The sequence below is a fragment of the Peromyscus maniculatus genome, chromosome 3 (assembly GCF_049852395.1).
Source record: "Peromyscus maniculatus bairdii isolate BWxNUB_F1_BW_parent chromosome 3, HU_Pman_BW_mat_3.1, whole genome shotgun sequence".
In the NCBI taxonomy this organism is placed as follows: domain Eukaryota; kingdom Metazoa; phylum Chordata; class Mammalia; order Rodentia; family Cricetidae; genus Peromyscus; species Peromyscus maniculatus.
Window position 1 is genome coordinate 168,061,190 of NC_134854.1, and position 18,886 is coordinate 168,080,075.

The window sequence follows — 18,886 nt, forward strand, 5'->3', positions numbered from 1 at the left end:
TGTAAAATATGAAAGTGGAGTTTGAAAGATGAGCATGAAAATCCCCAGCTACCAGGTAGTTTCTGATGCCTTCGTGGGAGTTAGACCTACAAGCTCGTTATGCCTCTCAAGGAAAGCTCGGGCTGATTTCTGAAAAGTTAAGTGTGGAGTAAAACCCTTGCCTGGACAGCTGTGTCTGTCCCCCCTCCCCAGCGGCCATGGGTGAATGTCTGTGTCTTCCAAAATGCATGTTGCAAGATAATTCTTAGCAAGGCAGTACTGAGAGTAGGGCCTGGAGGAGCTGAGTGAGCTTAGTACCTCAGTTTACCTTTCAACAATGAGAACACAGCCTTGAAGGCATTACCGTGAGACCAGGGAGACTAAACAAGTGACATATAGATTCCTGGTGCATCTGACTTCCATGTCTTGAAGTATTTGTCACAGTCACACAAACAGGACACTGCCAAGACGTGAGCTACCTGCTGTTGGGCTTGGTGCACAAAGGAGTCGTTTCTCGAGCTGCTGGTTACTGCTGGGAGAGTTTACTCTGCTGTTTAGGTGAACAGAACAGGGCTGAGGTGAGTTTTCAAGAGCTGTTTCATTAGAAGTTGTTGAGACAAAGACTGCCTCATGTTTGAAGTGCGTCTGATCCTCTGATGTAATAAAACGCTGTCTAAGATGGAAGCCTGCTGTGTCAGTGCTGCCTGGCCTCCCAGTGTGTGCCTCATTTCTTCACCCTGGAATTCGGTGTGTGCTTCATTTCTTCACTCTGGAATTCAGTGCATGCTTCATTTCTTCACTCTGGAAAGCCAAAAAGCCCTGTTTAAATCGGAGCCACTTGCTCACCGATGCTCCCTGTGCTTGTTATGAACAGGACTGTTGGTCTGTTCATAGAAGTAAATCTGCTAATACAGACATATAATGGTCTGATTTTGTTCACAGTGAGAAGTGTGCTGATGTTCCCGGCTTTGTGAAAACCTCTTCAAATAGATGAAATCTCAGTTTACCTTCTATAAGGTTTCTTTCCCAGTATTGTTGACCCATAAATGGGTGACTGACTGTAACTCACATTGTGGTAAGATGCTTATTAAATTATCATGTGTTTCCATTCATATCAAACAGAAATATGTGTGGGAGCACACGCTTAAGATTCCTTCTAGATCACCTGGTGTGGGTAGGGTCAGCAGCTTGGAGAATGACAGAGACTGTTGTACAGAATATGTACTGCCACCACCCCAAACATGGAAAAATAGTAGGACGTTTCAGTGCACGGTATGTAGGTAACTGTATGCCTGGCCATGAGCACCAAGGTGGCTTAGTCTAAGCTGCAGTATGGAAGGGGCACCATGTGTGACAGGGTGGCTCTGTCTCAGACTTGTATTGTGACTTGCATTCACATTCTAAGGAAGAAGAGGGTGTTTGTTTGTTTGTTGGTTGGTTGGTTGGTTTTTTGCATGTTTGGGATTGGATAGAAACCACAGAACCTCTATATTGGTATTTGAGTCTGCAGGGAGCATTTGCACTTGCCATGATTTCTTCCAAGGAGGTGTGGCATTCTATTCCTAGATGCCTTTCCTTTTGGCTATGTTTTAAAAGATTGTTTTTGACACCCTTGCACCCAGCTTCTACTCTGTAAAGACAGAACTTATTTCTCCAATTACATGATTTTTATAACTTTCATTTTTATATTTTCATGTAAAATACATATAATTTTTTTAATCAAACTTGCACTGCAGTTTTAAAAAGCAGCATAGTATCTTAAATAGGCAAAATGTAACAGACCCCTCTTGGATGAGATTTGCTGGGATAGTTTCAGTTAATTTTCATAATGTCTTTTATAGGGCTGTAAAGCCAAGTCTTGTTAACCAGAGCAGTTGGGGTAAAGCCACCACACATCACCTATTCCAAAGTGAGAAGCAAGAGTCAGCCCCCTTCACCACAGCTGCTCAGCCTGTACAACCCAGTGCCTGCACCTGCAGATAGACGTGCTGGGACACTGCCACATTTCAAAGCCCCGCTGGTGACTGAAGTCAGCCTAGCTTTGGACATTAACTTGAACCAGGTTGTAGATATTTGTAAGAAAAATAAAGATGTGTTTTTAAGATAATTTGTGACTGCTTTATCCATGGTAGAATGGGTAAATCTACTGTATATTTATACAAAAAATTCTTAGTCATAAAAAATGAATCAACTAGTGATACATGCAGTTAAGTTCTACATATCAGATAGTGTGTCTTTAATCTGTATAAGCATGGTGAATTAAAAATCCTTGTCTGCCATTCCTCTCCTCTTCCCATGAATCATAGATTGAAGAGGAATGGGCACTAATTCTGTCTTATTTTAAGAGTACTTTGGAAAGGACAGGAATAAACAGATGAAATCAATTCTGCTATAGACTGATTGGTGTGAGTGAGGCCTTCTGTGGAATATTATGTAGCTTTTGTTGCTGTAGGTCATAAGTAGGTCGAACTGATAGTTATTAACACAGTTATTAGAGAGTTGACCCTTCTGGAAATGAGTTTATAAAGCTTTTGAAGAATTCATTAATACATGAAAAGGGATCACCCTCACTAAGGCTCAGATTGCACATTGGAGCATGAGGAGAGTGGGACAACCCAACAGACAGCTGTGTTTAGTGTCGCCCCACCTCATATAAAGCATAAGTGTGCAAGGCCCCAGGGGATTCACAATTATTGTCGCCTTGGCTGTTTAGGTAAAGAGCTCATTTCAGGTGGCAGTATCAGTCTGCCTTTGTCTGGACCAGGCCAGAGTTGGCGCTTGTGTGCTATACTGGGTGCTGTGGAGTAAGAAGCATCCTTCTGGTGCATTTTCTCAGCAGGGCACTGGCATCTTAGTGCACATGTCCTGTTTGTGTTCTTGTTGGCCACTGAGGAGGGTTGGCTCACCTGCCACTACACTTTGTTGACAGAATTTTTCAAGGAAAGGTTGTTTGTAAGTTATTTGTGACTGATAGTTTATTGATTTTTTTTTTAATTTTAGAAATTTTGTTGAATTATGTTTACCAAACCTCTCTAAGCCTAAATTAGTTAGCTTTCTCCTCCTCAAAAGAATTGTATTTATCTGTTTTCATGTTTATGTGTATGTGGCATGTGTGTATGCATGTCTGCATGTGTAGTATGAATCCTAATTGGTCTTATAATAAAAACCCAGGAACCAGATATGGGGCAAATGCTGAAAGATCAGAGGAAGTAAGCCACGGGCACTTCTCACCTTGCCAACTCCTCAGCGGAAAGGGGAAGATCCTGTCTCCATGAATCTTGAGACTGAATGGCCCCGAGTCCTCATCCCAAAGGGCACCAAATTCCTGTCTCCTCCTGCCTTATATTCCTTTCTCTGCCCAGCCATATCACTTCCTGTCTCAACCTTCCTGGTACTGGGATTAAAGGCCTGTGACTCCCAAGTGCTGGGATTAAAGGTGTGTACCACCACTGTCTGGCCTCTATGGCTAACTCTGTGGCTGGCTCTGCCCTCTGATCTTTAGATAAGCTTTATTTGTTAGTAAAATATCACCACATGCATATGTGTGGGCATGTGTATATGTGATACACATATGTGTGCAGCCTCTCTGGGAGCTAGAGATTGCCATCAAGTGTCTGCTTTCACTCTCCACCTCTTATATGGAGGCAAGGTCTCTCATCTGAACCCAGAATTGTGCTGTTTGGCTAGTCTAGCTAGCCAGCTTGCCTCAGGGATTCCATTGTCCCTGCCTCCTGAGCAATGGGATTCCAGGCATGTCAACACACTCGCCCAACATTTACAGGAGTACTGGCACTCTAAACTCAAACTCTCACACTTACATGCAAACACTTTCCTGATGAGCCATCTCCCTAGCCTCACATGTATCAATTTTCAGTCTGTCTGTTTGTCTCGTGTATATCTGTGTATATCTTCTCATATGTGGATTTTGTTTGTGGTGCTAGGGATGGAAATCAGGACCTTATATGTGGGAGGCAGACACTTTGCCATGGAGCTATGCCCCAGCTTTCTTTTTGGTCTGTTGTATTTTGAGGCACAGTTGGACTTATGTAGCACAGGCAGGTGTTGAACTTGGCGTTTTCATGTGTGTAATTAAATTTAATTGGATGTTGTCTCTGACCCTATGTACTTACATGGGGTGAGAGCTAAAGTCTTCATTGGATGAATTGCCAGCTTGGGTTTCCTGCACCCTCCACCCTCATTTTGCCAATATTTCTGTGTTTCCACCAGTGATCACTGGTTACCTGGGCACAGATGTTCTCTCTTCTTACTGGTTGATTTTCAGAGCCATAACAATACCTTAGGTGTCTTTCCTTGTAGCATCAGAGGCTCCTGGAAGTGCTGGACAATGAGAAGGAACTGTTAAGGGGAAAAATCCAGGAAGCTTTGGATCAGCAGTCACAGGAGCAGAAGGTAAGACCTCAGGTACCCAGAGCTTGAGGAGGGTGGATCTACTGCCTGGGGTACCCAGAGCTTGAGAAGGGTGGGTCTACTGCCTGGGGTACCCACAGAGGGAGAAGGGTGGGTCTACTGCCTGGGATACCCAGAGTTTGAGAAGGGTGGGTCTACTGCCTGGGGTACCCAGAGCTTGAGAAGGGTGGGTCTACTGCCTGGGGTACCCACAGCGGGAGAAGGGTGGGTCTACTGCCTGGGGTACCCAGAGCTTGAGAAGGGTGGGTCTACTGCCTGGGGTACCCACAGTGGGAGAAGAGTGGATCAACTGCCTGGGGTACCCAGAGCTTGAGAAGGGTGGGTCTACTGCCTGGGGTACCCACAGCAGGAGAAGGGTGGATCTACTGCCTGGGGTACCCACAGAGGGAGAAGGGTGGGTCTACTGCCTGGGGTACCCACAGAGGGAGAAGGGTGGGTCAACTGCCTGGGGTACCCACAGAGGGAGAAGGGTGGGTCAACTGCCTTCCTTTGCTGCATCCTCCCTGTTGTCTTCTTGTTCATAGGAAACACTGGAAAAATGCCTGCAGGAAGAAATGCAGAGGAATAAAGAGACACTGGAGTCAGCTGTGAAGGTAGTTAAACCATTATCATTGACAGTAACACAGTGTAGAACAATACTTCATTATAGAAAATTCCCACTTTTTCGCCACTCTTTTTTTTTTACTTTCAGTATGATCCTTCATATTCCTGTTAATTCATATTCATAAGATGATGGCATTGAACGTAGGTTATTAGTTACTTATTTTAAAATAGTTATGTTAGAACAGTGATACTTACCTCTAGTACTGGATGGATGAGAGAGAGGTGGGGGAGAGGGGAGAGGAGAGAGAGAGAGAGAGAGAAGAGAGAGAGAGAGAGAGAGAGGAGAGAGAGAGGAGAGAGGGGAAGAGAGAGAGAGAGGAAGAGAGAGGGGGGGGGCCATCTCCTGCTCTCCTGCTCTCCTGCTCTCCTGCCGGCCCACAGGCTGGTCAGTGTTCCCAGCAGCTCCACAGAGGCTGATCAGTTGAAGTTTCAGCCCCTTTCTGCTCTTGCCTGGCTGCCTACAGTCGCGTTCACCTGCTCAGAGCCACGAAGCAGTTAGGTAGCCTCAAAGGAAAACAATTAGATGGCATGGTGGTACTCTCCCATGGCTCCCGAAGCTCTTGGAATGAAATCCAAGGAGACCTCTGCTCCTCCCCTCTGCTTGCCACACACCAGATCCGCCCTGTGTGTGTGTGTGGCGCTGTGTGGCTTAGGTGTGTCATTAATGGAAATGGGCATTAGCTTCTGGGAAATAGGATGCTAGACACAGGAGAGCATTGGTAGAGGGCATGTGCAGTGTGGCGTAGGAGACAAATAAATGGACAAACAGCTTAAAAGCCAAAGTAAACAAGTGCAGAAGTCTACGATGAATTCAACACATGTGAGGAGTAGCTGATGAGAGCCAAGTTCTGAACAGAGAGTGGATCCAGGAAGAACAAAAGGTCAGGCTGTTGGCTTGAATGGAGACAGAGGGAGACCAAGCAAAGGTACTAGTTTGGACAGTCCCCGTGTGCTTTCCGGGACTCGGAGGTTGGTGGTGAGAGTGGGAACGTGCGAACGGACACAAATGTCACCTGCCAGGTAACAAGGAAGTGTGCAGACTTCTGGAGGAGCAAGGCGGTGAATCCGTGTTTTCCAAAGATCAGCAGTTTAGAAGTCATGTTTAATTACAGGAGTCTTTGAAAATACAGGAAAGAGTTAGGTTGTAACAGACTGTGAAAGACATATTTCAGTTTACTGTAGTTTCTTCCTTATTGTAAATAACTTTTAAACAATAATGTATTTATTTTTATTTTATATGTGTTGGTGCTTTGCCTACATGTATGTCTGTGTGAGGATGCTGGATCTCCTGGAACTAGAGTTACAGATAGTTGTGAGCTGCCCTGTGGGTGTGGGTATTGAACCCGGGTTCCCTGGAAGAACACCTGGTGCGCTTAACTGCTAAGCCATCTCTCCAGCCCCTATAAATAACTTTTAAGACCTACTTTTTGATGTCTGCTGCTTTAAGCTAAGGCTTGATTTCTTTAAAGTGGAGAAATATCAGGAGGTGAAGGGGGAAATCTGTATCAAAATGATTGAATGCACTGTGCCTTTATGTAATATACAGAAATGCAGCAATGTTGGGACTGTGTGTTAAGTTTAATGTCTGGGATTTGAACTTACTGTTAACATTTCTGTTTTGGCCTTTTTTTTTTTTTTAAAAAAAAAGCTTGAGAAAGAAGCGATGAAAGATGTCATCACCAAAGCAGTGGAAGAAGAAAGGAAAAATATGGAAAAAGTTCATGCTGAAGAACGGGAAATGTGGAAGGCAGAACATGCAAGAGATCAGGAAAGGGTAGCAGAGGCTATCCAGGCCGCCGTCCAGGAGCAGCGGGTGATGAGTCAGGTAAGTCACCCAGAAGTGTGGCTCCTTGGTCCCCATCCCTCAAAGGAGAAAGTACCTTGCTATTGCTACCTTACTTTTAGGAGGCAGGTATTTTATTTTTATCACAATATTTTTGTTTTGACCTGGTTTTTTTTAAATATTCAATAATTTTTTACCTTACTAGTATTAAAAATCCTATAACATATTTTATGTTTTTCTTTTATTTAAGAAAGATTAGAATCTATGTTTCTATTTTGTCATTCTAACTGTATTAAGCGCCCCACATTCATTCATCATTCATCCATTCATTCATTCTCTTTCTCTCCTTTCCTATCTTTCATGCATACACATGTGCATGCATGCAGGAATATGTGCACATTCACACAGTAATAATGTATTTGATTAGAAAAGCAATTTGATTCAAATAAATTATTTCTGACTTATGTACCTGTATATCTTTAGTTGGCAGCAATAATTAACATAACCTCACAAGTCTCCCCATGGTCTTCTGAGAGGAAATGTGCAGTGAGCCAGTATGTCCTCCCTACAGAGTAACTTTTGCCCATGATCTCCCGCTTTGTATGGGCAGAGGTGCTTGAATAAAAGACAAATACATAAAAAGACCTATTTTCTCTATAGGATGTCAGGCTTCTATATGGTATAGCACAACATACCATTTAAAATGTGTCCCCTCAAAATCTGGGCATGGCAGTGCCCACCTGTAATCCTAGCTCAGGAAATAGAGGCAGGAAGATTGGTGGTTGAAGACCAGCCTCAGCTGTGTAGCAAGTTTGCAGCCTGCTTGGGCTAATAAGACCAAAACACAGATAGCACAAAATGTGTCCCCTGTAAGTTGAGAATGTAATGAAGATTCTTAGCAGTGTAAGCTTTTGCTCGAGCCTGTCTATCTGAATGTGAATTTCTCTGATTGCACACAGGGGACTCTGGGCAGGAAGTGGCTATAAGGGAAGCAATGTGAGTGTGCTGGCCTATCAGATGCATTCGGAGTCATTTCCACATGTTGACTTCAATTAGTCATACAACTGACATTCCATTGCTTAAAGCCTATACTCCTACTCAGGGAAAGTGGCAGAAACATGGCTTTTGTGGAATGCTCTGTGAAGCTCATACCTCACCTGACTATTTAGGATAATCAAATAAGTGGCTACAATCAAACTTACTCTTTGCTGTATTAATAACTAAAGTGACTTCCTGTTTCTCTCCAGTGCCATTTAGATACAGTAGTAGAAAAGCATTTCTTTAGATACAGTAGTAAAAAAATAGTAACCCAGCCTTTTAAAAGATGATAGGAAGCTGACAAAGGGGTCGTGTCAAGTGTTTGGTGGTCCTGTAAAGTATTTGGTGGTCCTGTCAAGTGTTTGGTGGTCAGTTGTCATGAAAAAACAAAGCTGCAGAGGTGTGAGGAGCTTGCTGTGCACAGGTTAGTGTTTCAGAGGAGAGCAGAGCAGAGAAGTGCCCGGTTTAGCTGAAACAGTGCTGTTGTCTAAGAACAAACAGGCTGGGAGAACATTGGAGCAGGCACCAATCCAGAAATACCCAGTCCCTCCTAGGATTGATACATACAGTGATCATGTGACAGATTCCATGCTTTGAGTCTGTATTCCCTAGAAGAAGGCCAAGGTAGTCTTAAGAATTTATTAAAATTACACAAAACTGTACATATGTGCATATTTTTCTGCAAAGATAAATTTTACTTTTATTAAATTCTCAAAAGAATTTTAATTAGGAAAGTTTTTTTAAATACTGCAATTGGCTTCCCATTGCCTTCTGAACTTTCTATGTAAAATATATCCCAAATTGATTAAATACTTAAATTGTAAATTTTATATACCAAAGAAGGAATTAGGCAAATATTAACATTCTTTGAAAGGAAGACTCTGGCCTGTTAGATTGATGGATTAAGTACCACCAAAATCAGCTTTATAAAAGTAGGAAAATATTAGTAAAAGTTATCCAAATTTTTCCAAATTCTTATACCCATCCAAATATTTATTCAAGAAAAAAATGGTTAAATATTCCTAAGCTGGCTTCCTGAAGTTCTAACCAGCTCCTTACATTTCCGTCTCCTTAGTGCAGCTTTGGACAGGGCATAGCTGTGCAAGCCAGTCTGTGGCCCCATGAGGTGCCAGGTTTGCAGCCCCACAGAGGCTGCATGCCTGGAGGATTGTCATGTGACCGGCTCTGCAGCTTCCTGAAAAACCTGCGCTTTGTTTTTTTTTGTTCAGTGTAGTAAGTATTTTTACTGTTTCAATACAGTCTTTCTATTAATTCTTGGAGAATTTCATTTGTGAATAAGTGGATTTTGATCATATTCCCGTTCTTCTTCCCAACTCCTACCAGATCCATCCTGCCCCATAGGAAAGCCCTGTGTCTAGGATGTTTGTCAGTGACAGGGATGGTGATGATGATTATCATCTCAGCTACAGAAATACCTGTTGGGGTACAGTAGAGGCTGGAAAACACTAAAGAGGAAAAATCTAGAGGAAAAACTCATTTTCTATAAATGGCTTTGGAAAACTCTGACTAAGGTCACACACACCCTGAGAGGGGCCTGTGACCCGCTGGCCTCTGGTAAGGTCACACACACCCTGAGAAGGGCCTGTGACCCGCTGACCTCTGGCTAAGGTCACACACACCCTGAGAAGGGCCTGTGACCCGCTGGCCTCTGGCTAAGATCACACACACCCTGAGAAGGGCCTGTGACCCGCTGGCCTCTGACTAAGGTCACACACACACCCTGAGAAGGGCCTGTGACCCACTGGCCTCTGGTAAGGTCACACACACACCCTGAGAAGGGCCTGTGACCCACTGGCCTCTGGCTAAGATCACACACACCCTGAGAAGGGCCTGTGACCCGCTGGCCTCTGACTAAGGTCACACACACCCTGAGAAGGGCCTGTGACCCGCTGGCCTCTGACTAAGGTCACACACACCCTGAGAAGGGCCTGTAACCCGCTGGCCTCTGGCTAAGGTCACACACACCCTGAGAAGGGCCTGTGACCCGCTGGCCTCTGACTAAGGTCACACACACCCTGAGAAGGGCCTGTGACCCGCTGGCCTCTGGCTAAGGTCACACACACCCTGAGAAGGGCCTGTGATCCGCTGGCCTCTGACTAAGGTCACACACACCCTGAGAAGGGCCTGTAACCCGCTGGCCTCTGGTAAGGTCACACACACACTGAGAAGGGCCTGTAACCCGCTGGCCTCTGGCTAAGGTCACACACACACCCTGAGAAGGGCCTGTGACCCGCTGGCCTCTGGCTAAGGTCACACATGTCCTGAGAAGGGCCTGTAACCCGCTGGCCTCTGGCTAAGGTCACACACACACCCTGAGAAGGGCCTGTGACCCGCTGGCCTCTGGCTAAGGTCACACATGTCCTGAGAAGGGACTGTGACCCGCTGGCCTCTGGCTAAGGTCACACACACTCTGAGAAAGGCCTGTGACCTGCTGGCCTCTGACTAAGGTCACACACACTCTGAGAGGGGCCTGTGACCCGCTGGCCTCTGACTAAGGTCACACACACTCTGAGAAAGGCCTGTGACCTGCTGGCCTCTGACTAAGGTCACACACACCCTGAGAGGGGCCTGTGACCCGCTGGCCTCTGGCTGAGATTCAGTGAGTAGAGACTAGGTAGGATGTAGAGCTATAATTAGTGTCCAGGTTGCTATAGCAAGGGAACCTTCTGAAAAAGGGTGGAAAGCTCAGTAATTTGAAATAGTAAGGAAATCTATGCCTCCACCTTTTAGTAGATCACTAATGTAAAGCACAAATAAGAAACTTCAGTAATACAGATGATGAAGACTGCAGGTTTTGCAAAATTAATCCCCAAAAGTTACTACATGAGACAGTCCCAAACAAACAAACAATGTGTCACATTTAGCAGTCACACGGTGGGGAATAAATATAGAAGAACAGAAAAGATTTGTTTCTGAGTCACTGTTTTGTATTATTTTAAATGTGCATTGTTTAGAAACCAAAAACTATTCAAAGAAACAGTAAAATAAAATCCACAGATAGGTAGAAAATCAGTCAGAAATACCTAATAATGGCTTAAAAGACTAAGACTTTATTCTGCATCATGAAGAACTCAGTTTTTGTTTGCATTCATAAGCCATTGTCTTCTGTGTCACGAGTGCCTGGGCTCCTTGAGAACCACAGGTCTTCTGAAGCCTGCTCATGAACTTTCAGAATGGCAACTTCTTTCTCCCTACCCAGAGCAGGTGTACCTGCTGCATGTGACTCTTCCTGCTGTGCCCGGGAGTTCTGGCGCCCAGATTGCCAGGAGCCATCCCTGGCGGTGGACAGGTCCCAGCAGAGGATGTAAGGAGTTGGCAGGGAAAGGAAGTAAGCCAGGCCATGATAGTCTGGAGAATCTTGCAGCCTGACTGACTAGCAGCCAGAGTGCTTCTTTATTCATACAAAATTTAGTAAGCAGGGATACATCCATTATGTTCCAAAGACAGATCATATCATTTTTGTTTTTGGACATGTGTTCCACTTCCTTTTGCTCATCTTTTAGTCACCATTAATAAACTATGAAAGAACATAGTTATCATTTCCAATCATTTTCCCTCAAGTATGGATATCATTAATAAACAGAGTTATCATTCTTACTCAGTAACCCCATAACCCAGTTTTAAGACTCTAGAAGCATATGACAGTCTGTTCACAGACTCATAGCTTTCGTTGCTTCAAGGACTCTAGACCAAAACAAAATCTTCAAGCCACCCTGGGCATTTTGCCATGTCCCAAGCCATTGTATTATTAACTCTTAGTGGTCAAAGTGCCCAGGAAAATCCTCAGGCTAAGGCTGCTGCAGTTACTATTCAAATTCTGGCATAATACAATGTTCACATTTATATCTTCATAGAATTTGTCTATATGTCTAATCCTGGCATTCTGTTGTTCCTTGGTCATATGACATTATTTGGCTCTGTATGAGCTAACTTATCTGAGAGAGTGGGGTCCTGACACCTCATACTTTTTTCATCTTTCCCCTCCACATTTTGCTCATCAATATGTCTCTGTGCAGGGCAGAGGTATATGCCATCTAATTGCCTGAGTGTACAGTGGGAAGAGGCTTGGAATCCGAACTGTGAACAACTCCAGCCCACCAAATCTTGTTTTGAATATCTTATTCCTGTGTAAGTACGGAGACAGATGTTTCAAGAATGTCTCATAGCCTCATGAAGAGACCTCTGGCTTCTTTATGTGTCACAACCTCCAAGGCATAAGGAAGACCTTCAAGTAGATAAGGATATCTCCCTAAAAGTGGGAGGGGGAATAGTATGTTCAGGACTTTCCTGGGGAAGCTTAGAAGCAGCATTCCTGGGAGAAAGCATAAATGATTCATAAGGAATTTTACATCAACCCAATATCCTCAAACTGTACAAATATTAAAAGTGCACCAAGTATGTAACAGGTGGAGATGAAAACCAAAGGTGGCATGGCGGCCATCATGCGGCTCAGCTCTGCTGGATCTTCGTCAAGCAGCTGTGTTGGCTTTATGACTTCTGCCATTCCATTCAGATATGGTTGTGCCACCAGATTGTAGCATGAATCTTAAAGAGTCTTATTAATAAAAACAAACCTGAGCCAGATATTGGGATGAATGCTGGAAGGTCAGAGAAACAGAACAAGCCACAGCCACCTCACCTCATCAGTTCCTCAGCTGGTCCTGTTTCCTCAGACTGGAGGCCTCTGAGTCCTCATCCAGAATGAATCTCAGCTGAACTACTGCTCAAAAGCCTGAAAGCTTAACCAGCCAAATACTTCTAGTTCCTGGTTTTCACGCCTTATATACCTTTCTTTCTGCCATCACTTCCTGGGATTAAAGGCTCACTTTTTGGGATTAAAGGTGTGAGTCACCATGCCTGGCTGTTTCCAGTGTGGCTTTAAACTCAAAAAGATCCAGATGGATCTCTGCCTCCCAAGTAATAGGATTAAAGGTGTGAGTGCCACCATTTTCTGGCCTCTATATATAGTTGCTGTTCTGTTCTCTGACCCCAGATAAGTTTATTAGGATGCACAATATTTTGGGGAACACAATACTACCATACCAGATCATGTGTCTTCCACAGTTACTTTCTCTCACAACCTGAGTTTGATTGAGTCAAGTGTTTAAAAATTGTCTGACCTTACTTATCTGAGAGCTTTGTATATGATCTCTGCCTGCCCCCATGTCTCCTAGGAGGTCCAAGTGTCTAGCTCACCAAATGTGTTTCAGAAAATGTCCTGTCCTAAGACAAGTCAGGGACGGAAGTCTCTTACAGTTAATTCTACACTAGTGGACATCTGATCCCACAATCCAGCACAGTCACCAAGAGTCATCACCATTGGCTTTTTTTGATGGCATCAGATATCACGTAGAGGTTTCATGTGGAAATGTCACTGTGTGTCTTCTACAGCAGCCAGTTATTAGCACAGAAATGCCCTGAACGTTCCTCAGTGTCCCTGGGCTTCTGCTGTCCACAGCTAGACCTGTCATCAGTTCTGCCTTAGTTCCTGCTGATGTCTCCTCCTGTGAGTCACCAGGCTTACACACTAGTCACTGAATTCTCTTCGTCTTTTTATGTGCATCTGTGTAGGCCTGGGATGCCCAGGTCCTACGATAGGCTCAGAGGTGCTGTTGAGACTCATCCATGCAGATTGTCCTATGACTGCTGACCACAGTTCCTGTTCCTCGACCCTTGACCTGTCTCCCTACAGTGCCCAACCTGGCAGGGTGAGGTGGGTTCTCCTTGAAGTCACCTTTCACGGATCAGGTTCCACGTTTATTTTTAATATTTGAGTTTGTTTATACATTAGAAAAACCAGCTAGTTTCTCCATTCTTCCTCAGTCATCAGCCTGATCAGAGGTAAGCACAGCCTCTGAGAAGCTCCCTATGTGTATCCTGTCAGCTCTGTCTGTCTGTCTTTCTGGCATGTACTGTCTCACTTCATTCCCCTGCCCCCGACCTCCAGTAGAGTAGAGGCTTGCCTCCCTGAAAGCCCTGCATATGTGAAGCCTTGCTTCAGCTCTTCTTCTCCCATGAAGGAGCCATGAAGTTCTCTTCCGGGCAGAGCTGGGACTGCTCTTGTGCTGATGTAACACCATCCGCCATCTTCGCTCTTACCTGCCTCTTTGGGCCTCAGGAACAGCCTTGTCATGCCTTGTCATTGCTGACAGGTGAGACAGTGCCATGAACACTCCCAGGAAGACTGGTGGGGTGCGGGCAGTCCACCACCCTTCCCTTCGGCAGATTTCTTGAGCAAAGGGGCTCCCTGTCACCATGTCCTGGTAGCTTTGATGTGGTTGACTCCATGCTCACCCAGGGAAAATGAACTTCTCCGTGTGTGTGGCTTCTTGTGAGGGCTGTTTGTGCCTGTGTTGCTGTTGGTTCTGAGTGTTCATGGGACGAGATCATCAAGGCTTCCTTTTCCATTCTTGCTGGCATCATATGATGTGATTATATCTTGATTTTTTTTTCTAAAACTCTCAATATAAAGGGAAAAGTAAATTAATGAATTTAATAGGTCAAATAAGAGAAATAAAATTATAGGTGTAAAATACCAGCTTAAATAGACATTTAGAAATGACACAGTGCCTGCCACTGAAGAATAGACTTTTTGGAAGCTCCTTCCTGTGACCTCCTTTTATTCAGCCCAGAGTTTTATTATTGTTTTAGAGACACAGTCATGCACAGAGCTAGAATCACACTCACTAAATAGCTGAGGATGTCCCCAACTCCTGATCCTCTTGCCCCCACCTTCTGAGTGCCAGGATTCCAGGCACATCTGCCACAACTAGCCTTATCCCAAATTTTAAAATAAATTTGTAGGCGTCACTTTATGAATTAGTTGCATCCCCCAGGGAAAACTAGTTGAAAAAAATCAATGAGTTATTATAAACTGCTCTGAAAATTTTCCCACAGGTTAAATTAATTTTCCTAAGTGAGTTATGTGGCTAAGCCAGAAATATAACTTATAAATAGACTTCCCCTTGGTTTATTAGTGATAGGAATCTGAAATCGTGTCCCTGCTTTCTGTTCCTACCCTGGAGCACTGTAGCTGTGAGTTTTAGATGTATAAGTAATGTCCTTGTTATCCTTTGGAAAGCCCCTCAGATAGGAAGTGTTACAGAAGTTGACAGGACATGATTGTATCTTAAACAAGGAGAACAGTGATGGTCTTCTTGTTCTGGGGTCATTCGGGCAGCTTTATTCTCCATGACTTTATAGGCTATTCTAGACAAAGAAGCCGCTTTAAGGATTGGGGGAGGAATAGATGAAAGGCTTCCTGTGGGGAGTAGAAGTCTTAAGAGGAGCTGCTAGTGGTTGTCCTGACATCAGCAGTGACCATCACAGCATTGGCTCATCACCTCCAGTGAGTGGCACGCACTTTTCTGGTTGGTTGCTAATGTGTCTGAGTTGACTTTTTACTTTTTCACTACATTCTTCCTAATCAGCTACGTTATGAGGCAGGTGCCATTATCACCCCAAGTGTGTGCACTTCTTATGGAGGTTCATGTTTGAGCACCTGGAAGCTGGAGGTCAGGTCGGTCCCCCCCGCTCCCTCCCCCCTTCAAGGTGGACTGTTTCCTGTTCCTGGGCTTTCTGGTTAGGCCTAGAATGACTGTCCAGGGAGCCCCAAAGGTGTCCTATCTCTGCTCGCTTCCCACATGCTGGGATTACAAGCATATGTTACTATGCTCAGATTTTTATCTGGGGTCTTGCAGGTTGAACCTCAGTAAATCTAGGTCCTCAGGCTTGCATAGCAAGCATTTTAATGACTGAGCCATCTCCCCAGCCCCACCTGCCTATACCACCGTGAAGATACAGGGGTTCTATAGCGCATCACAATGGGCATCTGACCTTGTCAGGTCCAGGCTGCCTATCTCGAGAGGCATTGAAGTTGCCACAAGTTGTCCCCATCCCCGACCTCCATTTCCCCACCCCAGGCTTCTCATCTTTAGTATGAAGTACAGATTTGTCTTGGATAGGAATAGATAATTATATAAGAAAACCCTTAGGTGGCATTATTCTCCTGCTATTCATTTATTCTGTAATTTTTGCTGAGCACTGACCCCATGTTGTCAATTCTAGAGACGGTTTTGGTACACAGAGTTGGCCCTTGTGAAGTATATAAGGTCAGTTGAGAAGGAGCCATAGTAAAAAAGGCTATGATAGAGAAAAAAAAGTATCACGGCTATGTGTTTGACAGAGTCACTGGTGGGGAATTCCTTAGATATAGGAAGGAAGCCAGAGGTGGGGAATTAGTATGCAGGTTATATGGTACACTCACATGAATTCTTAAGGAGAGAGAATGTTGTGGTAGAAGTTACACAGTAGTACCAGGGCCTTGGGAACTTCTGTCTGGTGTCTGGTGATAATATGAATTGTGATAAACTGAATTGGGATAGTGGTTTCATTTGGCCAGACCTATCAATCCTCAGAGCCATTTCTTTGTAAATTGTGGTTTTTAAGAACAAATTCCTATTATATTAAAGTTTTGAAAAAGGCTCAAGTTTTGTTGAGATTAAAAATCTGTTTTGTATTAAATATCTGATGCGTGTTGATAATCTGTAGATAAGTCTAGAGGAGAGATTGGACCTATTACATCCTGCTACAGAGACACCTGCATACCCATGCCCTATTGACTGTGATGATCACAAGGAAGTGGAATTAACAAATGGTGGGTAATGGAAATGTATATAAACACAGTGGACTTTTACTCAGCTATACAGATGAAATTTGTAGGTAAACAGATGCATCTGGGAAGTAATATATTAAATGAGGAGACTCAAACTCAGAAATACAACCAAACCAAACCCCAAACAAGCAAGCTCTTGCATTCTCCCTTATGTCTGGATCCTAGCTCAGTAGTGTTTATTTGTATATGAACAGGAGGAAATGTGGATAAAACCTAAGAAGTAGAGGCTAAATGAGGGTGAAAGGATGCTGAGGGGCTAGGGGATGGGCAGAAAGGACACGGCGGAGAATGAAAGTAGGGACGGCCGGGGTGGAGGGGGGAGGGAGGACGCATGTGGATGGGGAAGGGAGACGGGAACTAAAACAGGTTCTGCTCGGAAGTGGTGAGGTGGCACCTTTGAGATGTTAAGTGTTTGTCACTCTGGTTTATACTTTGTATGATAATTTTAAAATTCTTGAAAAAACCTGGTCTGAAGTTGGGTGCCTCGTCAGGATTAGTGTTTGGAACAGATAAGACATGGGTGCTGTTTAAAGCATGGGACGGGGCTCTGACTTTTTTTATGGAGTGTGACCATCTTCTAACTATAGATGACACAGTTTGCTTCAGATTGACTGTTTAGTGGAGGTGATTCTGCACATAAGCTTGTGCTTCATAAGGGATAGTGACAGTCGCCCATGTTTGGGGGCAGAGCTTCCATCCTGTTGGATGCTCAGAGTTTCCTGTGTGCACAGCTGAGTGACAGAGGACAGCACTCCTGTCAACTCTTTTAGCTGTGCTAGGCATGTGTGGGTCCCCAGAGGTGTAGCCCAGCCATTCAGAGAAACAGGAGACTTGAATGAACCACGTTAATGGAAGTGAACATCTTCTCTTGGCTTTTGAGTCCAGACAGAAGGGTAGAACATGGAAGAATAGGCCTCAGGTAAGCAAGCCTGAGTGCTAGAGCACCTCTGAGGAAGGAAGTGCAAGAAGCCTGCCTGCGGAATCTGCAGGAGCACACAGGCAGGAGACACACCTACTGTTCCACAGACCTTACTTGAGGGCTGTTTCACTTTGGCCTTCATCCTAAGTTAAGACCTGTTCTATTACAGAGTGCACCTTTTAGAGATATTAAAAGGAAGATTTGTAACCCAGGCTTATTTTCACATGAAGTTAAGATCCTTGCTGAAGGAAGGGAAATGCGTTTGTAACAGACCCCAGGCACAGAGACAGGGTTCGTTTACTTCACTGCTGCAGCACAGTGCTTGTGAGGAACCCCATCTGATGCTGCAGCCTCTTGGCTTACAACCTAGCACAGCCTCTATAATTTGGGGGCTGTGTTTTCTTAGAAGCCACATATTCTCAGATATTATAATTAGGGCTTAAATTTTCTCAAAGAGATTGAGCATTGCCCCCTAACCCTTCTTAAGAAGGAAGTGACAGTTCTGTCCAGGCTTCTCAACCTGATACTTTCCCAACCCCAACCCCATGCTGTACTGATATCTTGGGTTTGGATTTGTTCACTTTGCAGTTTACTAAATTATTTGATGGGTACCTCATTTGTAATGGATAAAGTTCAGTGACATTTGCTGTGGGTACAGCTGTGAATGTGCTGCTCTGATTTGGTTGATAAATAACATACTGATTGGCCAGGATCCAGGCAGGAAATATAGTATAGGCGGGACAAGCAGAGAAGAGAATTCTGGGAGGAGGAAGGCTGAGGCAGGAGTCACCAGCCAGACACAGAGGAGGTGAGATGTAAAAGTACTGGTAAGCCACAAGCCATGTGGCAACTTGTAGATTAATAGAAATGGGTTAATTTACCATTTCTGCTAGGACCGGGAAGGACGTTGGTGTAGAGGACATCTGCCACCATGAGTTCCGGTACGTTGCCGAAACCTCAGATGCGTGGTCTTCTGGCCAAGCGCCTGCGGGTTCACATTATTGGTGCGTTCGTTATGGCCCTGGGAGTTGCCGCTTCCTATAAGTTTGGCATGGCTGAACCCAGAAAGAAGGCATATGCAGATTTCTACAGGCATCATGACTCCATGAAGGACTTTGAAGAGATGAGGCGGGCTGGTATCTTCCAGAGTGCGAAGTGACTTCAGAATGTACAGAATATTTGGATTGCACTCGATAGAAGTTCATTGCTGACCTGTGTTCCTGAACTATGAAACATGAATATGTGGGCTAAGGAGTGGGTTACCTCAATAAACAATTAACAACTATATAGACAGTAAAAAAAAAAAAAAGAAAGAAAGAAAGAAATGGGTTAATTTAAGATATAAGAACTGGATAGAAAGAAACCTGCCACGGCATACAGTTTATAAGTAATATAAGTCTCTGTGTGTTTACTTGGGTCTGAGCGGCTGCAGTGCTGGAGA

The 18,886-nt window shown here is 44.4% G+C and overlaps 1 protein-coding gene and 1 pseudogene across 8 annotated transcripts in view; both read left to right on the forward strand.

The window, feature by feature from the left end:
* Ccdc91 (coiled-coil domain containing 91) overlaps window positions 1-18,886 on the forward strand; it is a 177,217-nt gene that overhangs the window by 117,609 nt on the left and 40,722 nt on the right. For all 8 annotated transcript variants that reach the window (XM_006986659.4, XM_042274374.2, XM_016005181.3 and 5 more), the window contains 3 exons: window positions 4,297-4,389; window positions 4,932-5,000; window positions 6,659-6,835. In XM_006986659.4, coding sequence (XP_006986721.1) covers window positions 4,297-4,389; window positions 4,932-5,000; window positions 6,659-6,835 — 339 coding nt within the window. The remainder of the gene's footprint in view (window positions 1-4,296; window positions 4,390-4,931; window positions 5,001-6,658; window positions 6,836-18,886) is intronic.
* On the forward strand, window positions 18,319-18,732 carry LOC102922486 (cytochrome c oxidase subunit 6C-2 pseudogene; annotated as a pseudogene).